The sequence below is a fragment of the Lactuca saligna genome, chromosome 6, assembly GCF_052625555.1.
Source record: "Lactuca saligna cultivar CGN05327 chromosome 6, ASM5262555v1, whole genome shotgun sequence".
Lineage (NCBI taxonomy): Eukaryota > Viridiplantae > Streptophyta > Magnoliopsida > Asterales > Asteraceae > Lactuca > Lactuca saligna.
The window spans coordinates 14,467,215-14,480,295 of NC_136422.1; the positions used below are offsets into that span (position 1 = coordinate 14,467,215).

Genomic DNA, 13,081 nt, shown 5'->3' on the forward strand with positions numbered 1-13,081 from the left:
ATCAATCTTTTTTACTTTAGAGGGTTGTAAATATAGTTCACAAGATTAAAAAAAACAAACAAAACCTTAGTAACTTATGCCAGTTAATTTACTGTAGTTAAACAAATATGATTTAGTGATATAAATATAAACATATTATGATAAACCTTTTTTATCCGATATATACTAAAAATATGTGAAAATACAACAACCATTTTATTTATCTGGACCATTAGAAACCCAAAGGGGTTATGTTGAAAAGAATGAAGGAGCACAATGCATAACTAGATTAAAATTAAACTTTGGTGGTCATATCGAGAACCTTGGAAAACTTTTGTGGCCAAAACTGATATCTTTCCTTTATGTATACACATACAGCCATCTAGATTTATATATACATATAGAGAGAGAGAAAGAGATGTATAGATATATTCTGCTTATATATAGATACGGATATAGAGAGAGAAAAACGCAGATTTCTATATAAACCCATGGATGCCAAATCCAATGTTTCTCAAATTTGAGAAAATAGGGTGAGGTTTTTGTTGCAAGATAGAGGGAGAGAAAGAGAAAATGGCGGATTCAAGCGATTCTATCTCCATTGACATGGAAACGAGCTCTCTCGGCGGAAAGGTTTGCAGATTGAAGCACCATTAATACCTATATATATATATAATGAGATTGAATGTTTATGTTAAACTTGAGGAATGTACGTTTGTCTGTGTATTTTATCTTCGTCCGAGTTTCTTCTTCTTCTTCTAATTTTTCTGCAATAATCATCGAGTAATCGTCAGATGATAGCAAGATTTCCATTGATCGATCGATTGATTGAATATGAGATACATACATTACAATTAAATTAATATCTGATTTTCCGTTTTCCTTTCTGTTCCTTGTCAATTAATTGAAGCAAGAATACGTATAAAGAAATCACACCTTAATTGTTAATCATAAAATTTCGCTTTACCTTTATTTATTACTTTTTGTTCATAAATGCATTTTGTTTATTCGTTTTGATTGCATTTCATCATGATTGACCACCAACTGTAAAGAAACAAATGATTTCTTCATCTGTGGTGCTTAATTTCATTAAGACGTTGAAGTGTAATCTACTTGTCAATTGTCATTATCAGAAGTTTGTATTTCACTTCGAGGATCTGCTTTCTTTTTGTTTAAGTTAACTTTTCAGTGGTTCAGTAAAATCTAAGTAAATATTAGGTAATCTGTGATTCCATGAATCCATCCTTTTCTTTGAAAGGGGGATTCTTGTTATTCCTTGTATACTAATTTGAATTGAATCTCTATCTTAAATTCATGTTCTCATTGTTACACAAATTACTAATTTCATTTTCAGGAACACCTTGTAAAAACTTCGAGTGGATTTGTTTCTGTTGCCATATATGGAGACCAAGAGAAGCCAGCTCTTATTACATATCCTGATTTAGCTTTAAATCGTAAGTGATTCTGTTTATTCATTCTTTAATCAACAAAATTTGGTGAAAATAAATGAAATCTTGCTTATTTGTTTCCCTGTTTGAACAGATATGTCTTGTTTCCAAGGTCTTTTCTTATGCCCTGAAGCATTTTCTTTACTGATTCATAACTTCTGCATTTACCATATTAGCCCCCCCGGCCATGAGGTCAGCAATCATAACTTCATTTTTATTTTTTTATTATTCTTTTTTTTAATACATAAACAATTCAATAGTAAAACAATTTTGTATTCCTATCTTATTTTATACATCTTTAAGAGGTTTTGCAGTTGGGAGCTGCAGCGATGTCATATAGTGATCCATTGTTATCTGTTGATGACTTAGCTGATCAGGTTGCTGAGGTTCTCGACTATTTTGGGTAATTTTAAATTTTTATAAAAAAGTCTTATTTATTTATTTATTATTATTTTGTTTCATTTTCTGATGAATTAATTTTGCAGACGTGGTGCGGTTATGTGCATGGGAGTAACAGCTGGTGCATATGTACTCACCTTGTTTGCTGTAAGGCGAATACTTTTTGTTTTGTATATATTTCCAAAATTTTATTTAAATTCTGAATTTTCAAGGTTTAATTTGTCTTTTTACATATTTTGTATAACAGATAAAATATACACGTCGTGTGCTTGGACTCATCCTTGTTTCTCCTGTATGCAAAACACCTTCATGGACTGAATGGTTGTGTAACAAGGTTAATTCTCAATACTAATAATAATAATATTAATTATAATATGATTTTTTATTTTCTAACTTGATTAGTTTTTTTTTTTTTTTTTTGCAGCTTATGGGAAACGTACTTTATTACTATGGGATGTGTGGTTTAATAAAGGAGTTGCTTCTAATCCGATACTTCAGCAAGGTGTATATCTTTGATAATTATATGATTTTGATTATATTTTTAAATCTTGATGTGTAATTCGATTTTATTTTGATAATGAAATGACAGGAAGTTCGTGGAGGAGCTATAATTCCAGAGACAGAAATTGTTCACTCGTGTAGAAAAGTAAGTACTGAGTAAATAAATGTTTTTTTTTTTAAATAAAATATTCTCACCATAAACTCGGCTTTTTTCAGTTGCTTAGTGAGAGGCAGGGTCCAAATGTGTTCAACTATCTTGAAGCTATTAACGGGTAAGATTTTTGAATATTTTCTTTTTTCTTTTCATTAAAAAATCATTGGGGATGATTGATAAATACATACTCCGTTTTTGGTGGGACAAAAGATTGCAATTTTTATTACAGACTGTTCTCTGAATGTTAGATACGGTACAACCTATGTCCTGTCATATTTAGTCCTATCCTAATCCAATGTCTGTTAGATACAAACACAGTACAACCTGTTGTGTTTTATCATCTGACACAGTACAACCTGTTCTGTCTTTTTTTTGTTTGGGTGTTCAGGAGACCTGATATAACGGAAGGATTAAAGAGACTGCAATGTCGTTCCCTGATCTTTGTGGGAGAAAATTCTCCATTCAATTCGGACTCTCTCCACATGACCTCAAAACTCGATAGAAGATTCAGTGCATTGGTAGAGGTATTATTATTATTTTTTCAACATATGGATTGAACTGAGACTGATGTCAGATGATTATTATATAAGTATAATGTTGGTTATATGTATGTATAGGTTCAGGGATGTGGATCGATGGTAACGGAGGAGCAACCGGATGCGATGTTGATACCCTTGGAATATTTTCTGATGGGGTTTGGATTTTATAGGCCCTCGCAGATGGATGTTAGCCCAAGAAGCCCGTTAAGCCCAAGTTCTATTTCACCCGAGCTTTATACACCAGAAAGTATGGGGTTAAAACTGAAGCCCATTAAAACCCGACATTCACAGATGTAATAATGTGATTGGTTTGGTTTGGTTGGTATGTTTGCAAGATTTTTGTAATTCTATGTATCTCAGTCACATGTGAGGATCCGATTAGTAGTGTTTGGAGTTTGGACTTGCATATTATATAGGGGGAGAAGAATGTTTGGAAGGGGGGGAGGTATATAGACATATAGGACAGAAAATGATAGAGAGAGAGAGACCAAAAGATTGAAAATTGTTTTGAAAAGATTTAAGTAGAAAAGGGATAGTATCGTGTATATCTTCGAATAAAATGTTGTTATATACTCTATTATTATGGTGAAAAACAAATTAATAAATTTGAAGGTGAGAGGGGAATGACTATGAGTGTCTTTTTCTCATCTGTCTTTATGTTATTTGATTAAGTTTGTTATAAGTTAGGTCCAATTTAATCAGTTATTGACTTGATTAGACTTAATCATAATCATCAACTATCAAAGTGTTAATTTATGAAAATTAAAGAAAACAAATCATGTATTTATAAATGGTATATTATGTTTATAATTGATAAATATATATCATTTGAAATAATTGTAGAAATTAATTAATTTATGAAATATATTTTAAAAGATAATAGCAAACATGACAAAAAAAAATGGGAACATCCAGTTCGACATTTATAGCAAAAAGATCAGAATCTTGCCGAGAAAAACATGTTCGCTAATTTACCTACGAAGTCACTTCTACCAATATCTTATTTTACTTACTAATTTCAGTTTTTTTTGTGAATATTTCTCGAAATATTTTTTTCTTCATTACTTTTTTCAAATAAAATATTCATGGTTCTTGGTAAATAATATGCTACTCCTAAAAAAAAGTTATACTTAAAGTAATAAAATCGATTTATTGGCAAATAGATTTTTTTTCCCAAAACATTGATAAATAGATTTTTAAGTTTTTGTCGTGTTTAAAAGAAAGAAATAAGATAGTGAATGGTGACATAGTGTTGAGATTGATGCGAGTACAATGTACATATCGTAGGTTGGTTGACCACTTTCTTTGTATCCATTGAGAAAAAAACAAGTTTTATTAAAGGGTTATGAATCCGTTGAGAAAAAGGCATATAAAGATCAAACATATAAGGCACTTTAAGCCAAGCTCGACCGTAACTCACCGCTTATCTTTTACTGTTTATGTATACATACAAAACTATCTTTTTCATATAATTTCAGACTCTTGTCATATTGTTTTTGGATAAACAACAAAAAAAAAAAATCAGTATAGTTTGTTCAAGATAACATTAATATGTCCATTTTTTCCCCCAATTTACAGCACCCACCCAATTTAACATATTTTTATGATTCGACCACTATAACATTTTTGTAAAAAAAAAAAAATTGTTAAAGACGATATTTTGTGGTTAGAAAAACTTGTTAAATGCATAGGTTTTTTTTTTTTTTTTATTTTTAAGAATGGTTCATTTGTTTTCATAGTAAACCTTTTGTAATTTAAATGCAAACTCAGGGTGAGGAAAATTCAGTAAAATTGAAAAACTGAACTGAACCAATAATCAAACCGGAAAAAGCTAAAAACACAAGAAACAAAACATAAGAAAACTGAAATCGAATGGTTTTTCAACAAAAACAACCAAATTTTGTTTTATCTAAAAACCGACTCATGCTAACCCCTATAGGCTATAGCTTTGACCTACAATATGTCATAAGATTTATTTAGCTTATGAAGTTTTACAAAAATTAATATAAGATGCGATTTGGAATCGATATGTTTTTTATTTTCTTTTTAGAAAAAAATAAAAATAAAAAATTGGTCAGTGAGAAGACCGACTAAAGAACGAACTGAGACAAACTCACGACCAGTTTTTTAATGATCGACTTAAGACCAATCTGAGACCAACTCAAATTTGTTTAAAGGTTTAAAATTGCTAACAAAGTAACAAACGGATACAAACCCGTCTGAATATTCACTTCTACCTTTCAATCCCCTATTAGTACTAAGATATCTACTAACCCCAAGTTGCTTCTTTTGGGTCATAATGGGTTTATTGAATTTGCATTCCTTCCAAACATCTTTTGAAAAAGACAAAACCTCCTTACATGCATTTGGTTTGTTGGCAGAGCTTTAACGATATGAGCTTTTATTAAAGCAAATTAGGCCTTTGATTGTGCTTACAACTTTAGAAATTAAACCAAAAGGAATGTGGCTAGTGGTGTAGAAGTTGTTAGAAAGGTTCCTTTTATCTATTGAGGTTCAACTGTTCAACTCCCGTTTGGATTTGTTTTGTAGTTGAAACTTTTATAGATCTTTTCAGATACCTTCTAGTTACACAATAGTTATACCGATTTGATTGAATACCCCTCATATTGCTTCTTCTTCCAATATGTACTTGTGTTTTGTGTTTTTGTTCCCGTTTCTTGAGGAGTTTTTTGGTTGGTAATGAGAATTGTTGTTGTTCAAAAAAAAGGAAAAATTATACCGATTTGATCACATTCCATTCCATTTCGTTTGATACTTTTTCAGCTCAAACTCTTTACACCAAATTAACCCTCTTTTAGATAAAACTATATACACACCTTTAAGCTCAACACGACAGAACTTTATGACATAAATCATGAACAGTTTCAATGATGCATTATATATATCATGTTAAGAAAAAGAAATGGCTACAATGAGTACAAGTGCAAAGGTTGAGGATAACTCTCTGTTCACATGTTTCCCAACTATTCACAAGTTTCCTAACTTCAACATTATTTTTTTTACTTCCTTTTTGACATGCATGGGATTCACATACTAAAGTATAAAGTATCATTTTCTATAACCAGAATATATACAATCTATACTTTGTACATGTTGGTGTATTTTGAACCTTTACATACATATGCATAATGCATTGTCCAAAAGTTTACTAAGATTGTTACTTTTAACTAATGTAGATGGTTTTGCAAAAAATGAATGGCAATCTATAAGAAACTTAAACCTTTTGGCTAATCGACATATGGTGTTTAATTAAAGTTGATATATAGAACAAGTGGGCTTCAACGAATGATTGCTAGTTAGCCAACATTTATTTATTTATTTATATATATATTTGTTAAATTAGATAAGTGCACCTCTTGATAACAACACTTTAACTCTATTTGGAATCTTTAATTAATTACAACTACCAATAAAATTATACAATTGGATTTGCGAAAGTCGATATCATTGCAACTGTTGACAATGAAATCAAAGAACTATTTGGTGAATAATCGAATACTAAAACTAACCCCCAAATTTATTTGATTCAACAAAGGAAAGAAAGAAATCAAGAAAAAAAAAAAAAAAGATTTACTAATTAAAGCTTCAACACCACCCTATCAGAATCTTTGACTTTTGGTGGTAGAAGTAGAAGTCATCATACCTGGTCCACCACCAGCAGCACCACCAGTTGTGCCGCCCATCGCCGGCGTAATGATTGTCATTAACTCATTCGCTACCATGCAGAGAAGACATGGCCACCACACTCAACTTCTGAAGATTCAATTTTACGACTGTATCTGTAAACATCTTTGTATCCTCCACCGTGTTCCCTTCTGGTATATCAACAATGTAAGATTCCAAAACAATGGTGTAAAGCTTTCCTTCTTTGTTGAACTCATTGACAGAAGTAACAGAAAGATAGTTATTCAATCGGTGTTCTCCACCCACAACACGAAAGCTCAAGATGTGTTTCTCATCGTCCAAAAGCTCGAGCCTTTCCGTGCTGGTGGACGCCGGAAGACCTGAGATGACGGTGACTTCTCGGATACTCCCAACACCGCCATCACCAATCATGTTGCAGCTCTTGATGAAATGCTTATAGCTTTGTGGGTTGTCAAAGCGGCGTATCAAGGGCCACACCACGTGGGCGGGGGCGTCGATGCGCTGCGTGATCAGTGAGGTGCATGTGTTTGGCATTTTGTCGAACATGTGGTACGCATTAATTATGGGTTTTAGCTCTGAATATTCATCTGGAGTCAGGCCTTGTGGGATTGAATTATTTCTGTCCATTTCAAGAACCAGAATAATTAGCAATCAATCAACTGAGTAGGGTTAGTTATAAGTTTGAATGAATCATCAAGGAAGAGAGATGAGATGGGGATACTGCTCTGCTAAATTCAGAACAAGATCACATGGAAATGGGTTTGATTGTTTGAAGGTGATGGGAGAAGAGAGGAGAGGAGAGGAGAGAGGTTGGTGTACAGGACAATGGCACATGAACCATGGAGGTGGAAGGGTTTTCTTATGAATTTTTAGAACTTTAGGGGTCAGTCCTTCAAACTTTCCAGTTACTTGCCCTTTAGGTTACAAGAAAGCTTACATTTGCCCCTCCTACTTTTCTTGTGTTTCTATTCAGTCATTTTTAAACCAATTGTTCCATTTGGGTTAGCTTTACTTTTTACTTTATATCAAGTAATGATAAAATCCTTTAGCTATGAAATTTATGGAAATCATTTCTATTGATTTTTCAACCAAACACAATGTTGATGAATTTTTCCATTCCAATTCATTTGGACTTCTTCTTTGTAAAACTGATTAATACATCTTTTGACAAACTAGACTTTAATTTTTCAACTTCTCAAAGCTAAAGTAATATATAAAATTTTGTAAAAAGATAAATGTAAATTAGCTTTAAGAAAATGATTTATTTGGTTTCTATATGTGAATATGGAATAATTATTTTAAGAGTACATGTCCCAACATCTCTAACACGTTATTTTCTTGACTTGTATATGACAAGCAAATCCAATTAAGTAGTATGTAAATCAAGACGTTTATTGAGGTATATATGATGTATGGTTTTGGATAAGAAGTACGTATGCTCTGACTACAAGGACCGGAATTGAAAATATATGAAACCAAGGGGATCAAAGTAAGAATTTGGATATTGCTTAATAATTTATAACCAAGTTGCGCAGGATTGAGGTTTCTTCCCAATTAAGGGATGGTGGATTTGATAAATAATTTGTTGAGAGTCAACTTAACTCTTCAAGTTTGTGCAACATGACCCCAGGCCATCATATATATTTATAATTTTTTATACAATTATGCGCCACCCAAAATCTTCCTTAGAAGCTATATTTATTGCTATTTTTAGTTAGATTATGACTTCTCCTTCCTATAATTAGAAACTTAACATCATTACTTTCTTGTAAAAATAATTAGAATCAAGTTTAATATATAAAAGTCTAAATGTTTTTCAAATTTAATTTCGTATAAGGCTTAAAAGATTAAATCTACATGACATGAGTTACATCATTATCAAACACATGCAACATCCTGGATATTTATATTTACTACAAAGATAAAGTTTTCTTTATAATAAATGGACATCATAACTAATTTTACTTGAAATCGAGATGCAGTTATTATTATTATTATTATTATTATTATTATTATTATTATTATTATTATTATTATTATTATTATGATTTTGTGATTGTGGTATGGATCTTTGTTTAACCCGAAAGGGTTGGTGGAACCGTGGAAAAACCATTTTTTTGAACAAAATGTTTCATGAAAGCAATTGCTTATATGTTGTAAACATTTACTACACAGAGTTTAAATGACTAACTTTAAATAATGCAAGTAAAGATCCCTACATATAAATAATAACATTTCATACAATGGTAAAGGCTCATTTTAAGACCTTTAACCCCTTCATTTTGATTATATATTACAATAGATTAGTTTATAACCCGTGGGAACCACGATTATAAAATTAATTAAACTTTTATAGTAAAAACTCAAAATTATTAATCAATTATTTTAAATAAATTATTAATTAAGAGATGTTTTTATTAGTTATATGAAATTATAATCGTTGATTCAAATAAATATGTAAAATTAATTTTTAATATATATTAGACATTTTTTATTTATGAATTAATGAAAACAATAATATAAATTTAAATTTTAAATTTAAAATAAAGAATAAATATATTGACAAATAGCATCACATTAATGATGATGTCTAATAAACTTAAAATAGAGAATTAATAGATTGACAAGTGTTAACACATTAATTAAGAGGTCTAATATGATGACATATGGCAAAACAACTACTCTTTTATTAGTATAAAGATTAATTAGGTAAATTAATGTAAAACATATATATTACATGAGTTAATTAAAAAAATTAAATATAAATGTCTAAACATTTAAGAATTTAGATTTATAAGAAAATAAGAAAAATAATGAATTATTAAAATTGATTTTTTTATCTTTTAAATTTAAATAAATAAACAAAATAAACTATTGAGCTTTAATTTAGTTATTTTGAAATAAGAAGGTAAGTCCATTAATGAAATTGATATTCATTTCTTACTACATTTATTGTAATTATTATATTAAAATATTATGTTGAATTTATTAAAATAGAAAAACCCATAAAATGATATGTAGAAAAGAAATTAATTCAAAATAACCACAAAATGATATTAATTTGACAAACTAAATGAGAGTGTCACGTGTAGCAAAAAAAAACATTTATTTATTAGAGTAAAAAATAGTTACATATCATATACTAGATGTAAGACCAATGTATTACATGGGTTCATTTAAAAAAAACTAAATATGAAAATTCTAAATATTTGAAAAAGTTTGAATTTATAAGATAAAATATTGAATTATTAAAATTAAAGTTTTTTTTCTCTTTTAAATTTAAATAAATAATTTAGATAAATAAACAAAGGAAACTAATGAAGTTTCAATTATTGAAATTGATATGCATTTATTATTATATTTATTACAGTTATTACATTTAAATATTCTGTGGAATTTAATAAAATGGAAAAAACCATAAAATGTCATATGAAAATTTTTTTAATTGAAAGTAACTACAAAATGACATGTGACCAAATCAATAAGAGTGTGACATTTAACAAAAAAAATTATTTATTAGAATAGACATTTAACAAAATTAATCAAACATTTATAGTAAAAACTTAAAATCATTAATCAATTATTTTAAATAAATTATTAATTAAGAGATTTTTATAGTTATATAAATTTAATCATTGGCTTAAGTAAATATGTGAAATCATATCACTTTATAATTTGTATTAATTTTATTTTAATTTTATTCTAATGTTATTAATTTAATGTAATTAGAGTAGACAATTTAAAATTTAAAATTTTAAGTATAAAATTAATAGGTTGACAAGTAACATGCATTAATCAGGATGCATAATGAGGTGATACATGACAAAAAAATAATAAAATATATATTAATTAGGAGGTTTAATACGATGATATATATCAAAAAAAGAATAAAATTATTTTTTATTATAATAGGATTCATGTCCTCCTACTCAATTTGGTGGTATGATTTTTCTCCGATGTTCTTTTATATATCGCTCTCTCATTGTCCTCCTACTCAATTTGGTGGTATGATTTTTCTCCGATGTTCTTTTATATATCGCTCTCTCATTCGTCTGATAATTTAGTTTGCGTTTTTGTGGCTAAATATATAAGCGTAATTATTTTTGATTGGATTTTCTGTAACATAGACATATCATGAAAATATGAGTTACGAAAATAAACTTACACGATACATAAATGATCCGGTTTTCCCCGAATCTCCTTTCAAATAAATTACTTCTTTGCTTTTGTTTTTATGTGATAATGGTCAAAGATTATTCAATTGACAGTCTTATCTAGACGAAGTTCCAGAAAGAAAAAGCATATAACGTCAGCTTGGTGGTGGTTTGAATCGAATAAGGAAAAGAGGAGGAGTAAAATGTGAAAAGAAAACAAAAAGAAATGAGTTAAAGTGGAGGGATCATTATTGGGACAATGATGAAGTAGAAGGGCCTGTTTTGAAATTACACATGTGAAAACTGAAAAAGGAGTTTGACAAAGTGCCAAGCGATCCAAACTCCCTATTTTGGAGGGTTCCGCCACAGAGCAGCCTTAAACCATGCACCTCCTCGCATCTTTCCATTTCAATTGTTAGGTGTACTTTTTGTAGCCCTTTAACTTTCTTCATATGTATCATACAAAATACACTATTTATTTCCAACCATGATACCTTCATGTCCATATATTAAGTATAAAACGATAGAACATCATGATATTAAATTGCATTCGACTAAAATTGTGCCCATATCTTATGGTAATTTTAATGTCCTCAAATCATTCTATGTAACCCGAATTTATGTAAGTGCCAAAAATGTAGAACTAGTTTGAACCTGTAGACACCCTGTTGTGGAGTCAAGTCTATGATTGTATATGTTTGCATATATTATGTCTTTTGTTACTTAATGACAATTACTAATTTAGTATCGATCGGATAATATGGTACATAGAGCTAATGTTGCTCTCTCTCTCTCTCTCTCTCTCTCTCTCTCTCTCTCTCTCTCTCTCTCTCTCTCTCTCTCTCTCTCTCTCTCTCTCTCTCTCTCTCTCTCTCTCTCTCTCTCTCTCTCTCTCTCTCTCTCTCTGTGTATGTGTGTGTGTGTTACGAGAATAATTATAAATGAAGACTAATATGAATGTTGATAATTCACATAGATGTATACGCAGCCAAATTCAATGTATTCATCATGAAAAACATTGCATTGACTCAATCTCAAGATGTCATTTCACGGATTGAAATTATTAGGTGAAAATTGGCAATAAATTGAATCTTTATATCCTTAAAATTGTGATATATGTTGGCTAGTAAGTGGAACATTATGTTTTGATGTAGTTAAACAATTTTCTAAGGCTACAAACAAAATGTAAGTGGCACAAAGTTTTTGATGACACTTCTTTTTATATCACAATATTATATTTTTTAGAGGCACATGCTCATTTGTACCACTCTACATATCTCTATTTTCATTTTGCCGCCACCAAACCAATAAAAAAGGTTTGTTCATTTTTAACTTTTATTTCCTTCTAGTGTCCAAAATTTTTACCTAAGTTCCCCTCACCCCAAAAATCCTTACAATCCTTACAATTGTTTCCTCCTAAACCCCAAACATATGAATACTAGAAATATCTGATCTTCTTCCCAATTCTTGTTTAAATTTTGATATTTATCATGGTGTGACTATGAGTGAAGAGCAACTAGCCGAAGTTTTCGGAAATGGTCATGATGATGTTATCAGGGTTACCTCTGTTGCTCTTGAACGTAAATCCAATATTGTTAGGGTTAGTGGCCATAACAGAGTTCAAGCAAAATTAAAAGTGTCCGACCTCCTTTCTTCCTCGTCTTCTTCTATTCCAAAACCCTTAATACATCGTGTTGATGGATATGAGTGTGACATCGTAAGAACTTTGGCCTCTATTTCCATTTAAGGTTCTTCCACTTATGTCAATCAATAATGGATTAGGTTGTCCAAGGAAGAAGTTAACCCGGAGAATGTTAGGACAAGATTGGAAGAGGCTGCAACACTTTCAGCATCTTGTTCGTTATAAGTATTGAATTGGTGAATCTCTATAGCAAATTATGTAATTATGTAATTATAACTTCAAATGAGGATAATTTAAGTATTATGCTCTACTCCATAACCTCTACTTCGAATTTGGTCCATGTTTATTAATGATTATGTTATAAGTATTGGTGAGTCTCTATAGCAAATTATGTAATTATTAACTGTTAACCTTGTATTTTTTAAGGTTGGATTGTTGGATATGAGTAGATCACTACAAATGGATCTCAATTAGATTGTTGAGGCAATTAATACATCTATTACTAAGAGCTTGAGATATGTATTACAAGGTAATGGATGATGTTTAGACTTTAGATGATATATATATATATATATATATATATATATATATATATATAT

The 13,081-nt window shown here is 29.9% G+C and overlaps 2 protein-coding genes across 2 annotated transcripts; one reads left to right on the forward strand and one right to left on the reverse strand.

The window, feature by feature from the left end:
* The first annotated feature begins 395 nt into the window (after nucleotides 1-395).
* On the forward strand, nucleotides 396-3,682 carry LOC145000630 (protein NDL2-like). The gene is made up of 11 exons (XM_078959889.1): nucleotides 396-612; nucleotides 1,334-1,433; nucleotides 1,522-1,619; nucleotides 1,742-1,830; nucleotides 1,913-1,973; nucleotides 2,074-2,160; nucleotides 2,251-2,328; nucleotides 2,416-2,472; nucleotides 2,544-2,599; nucleotides 2,870-3,005; nucleotides 3,099-3,682. Exons 1-11 carry the CDS (start codon nucleotides 553-555, stop codon nucleotides 3,315-3,317), a joined length of 1,041 nt encoding a protein of 346 aa, XP_078816015.1. The 5' UTR covers nucleotides 396-552; the 3' UTR covers nucleotides 3,318-3,682.
* Nucleotides 3,683-6,412: 2,730 nt separating this feature from the next.
* On the reverse strand, nucleotides 6,413-7,541 carry LOC145002229 (abscisic acid receptor PYL2-like). The gene has a single exon (XM_078961530.1). The coding sequence runs from the start codon at nucleotides 7,311-7,313 to the stop codon at nucleotides 6,750-6,752; it is 564 nt and encodes a 187-aa protein (XP_078817656.1). The 5' UTR covers nucleotides 7,314-7,541; the 3' UTR covers nucleotides 6,413-6,749.
* Nucleotides 7,542-13,081: the final 5,540 nt, after the last annotated feature.

Coding starts and splice junctions, on each gene's coding strand:
- LOC145000630 (XM_078959889.1), top strand. CDS start 553: ATGGCGGATTCAAGCGATTCTATCTCCATTGACATGGAAACGAGCTCT. Junction 1,620..1,741: donor TTAGCCCCCCCGGCCATGAG/GTCAGCAATCAT, acceptor GAGGTTTTGCAG/TTGGGAGCTGCAGCGATGTC. Junction 2,473..2,543: donor TTGTTCACTCGTGTAGAAAA/GTAAGTACTGAG, acceptor GGCTTTTTTCAG/TTGCTTAGTGAGAGGCAGGG.
- LOC145002229 (XM_078961530.1), bottom strand. CDS start 7,313: ATGGACAGAAATAATTCAATCCCACAAGGCCTGACTCCAGATGAATAT.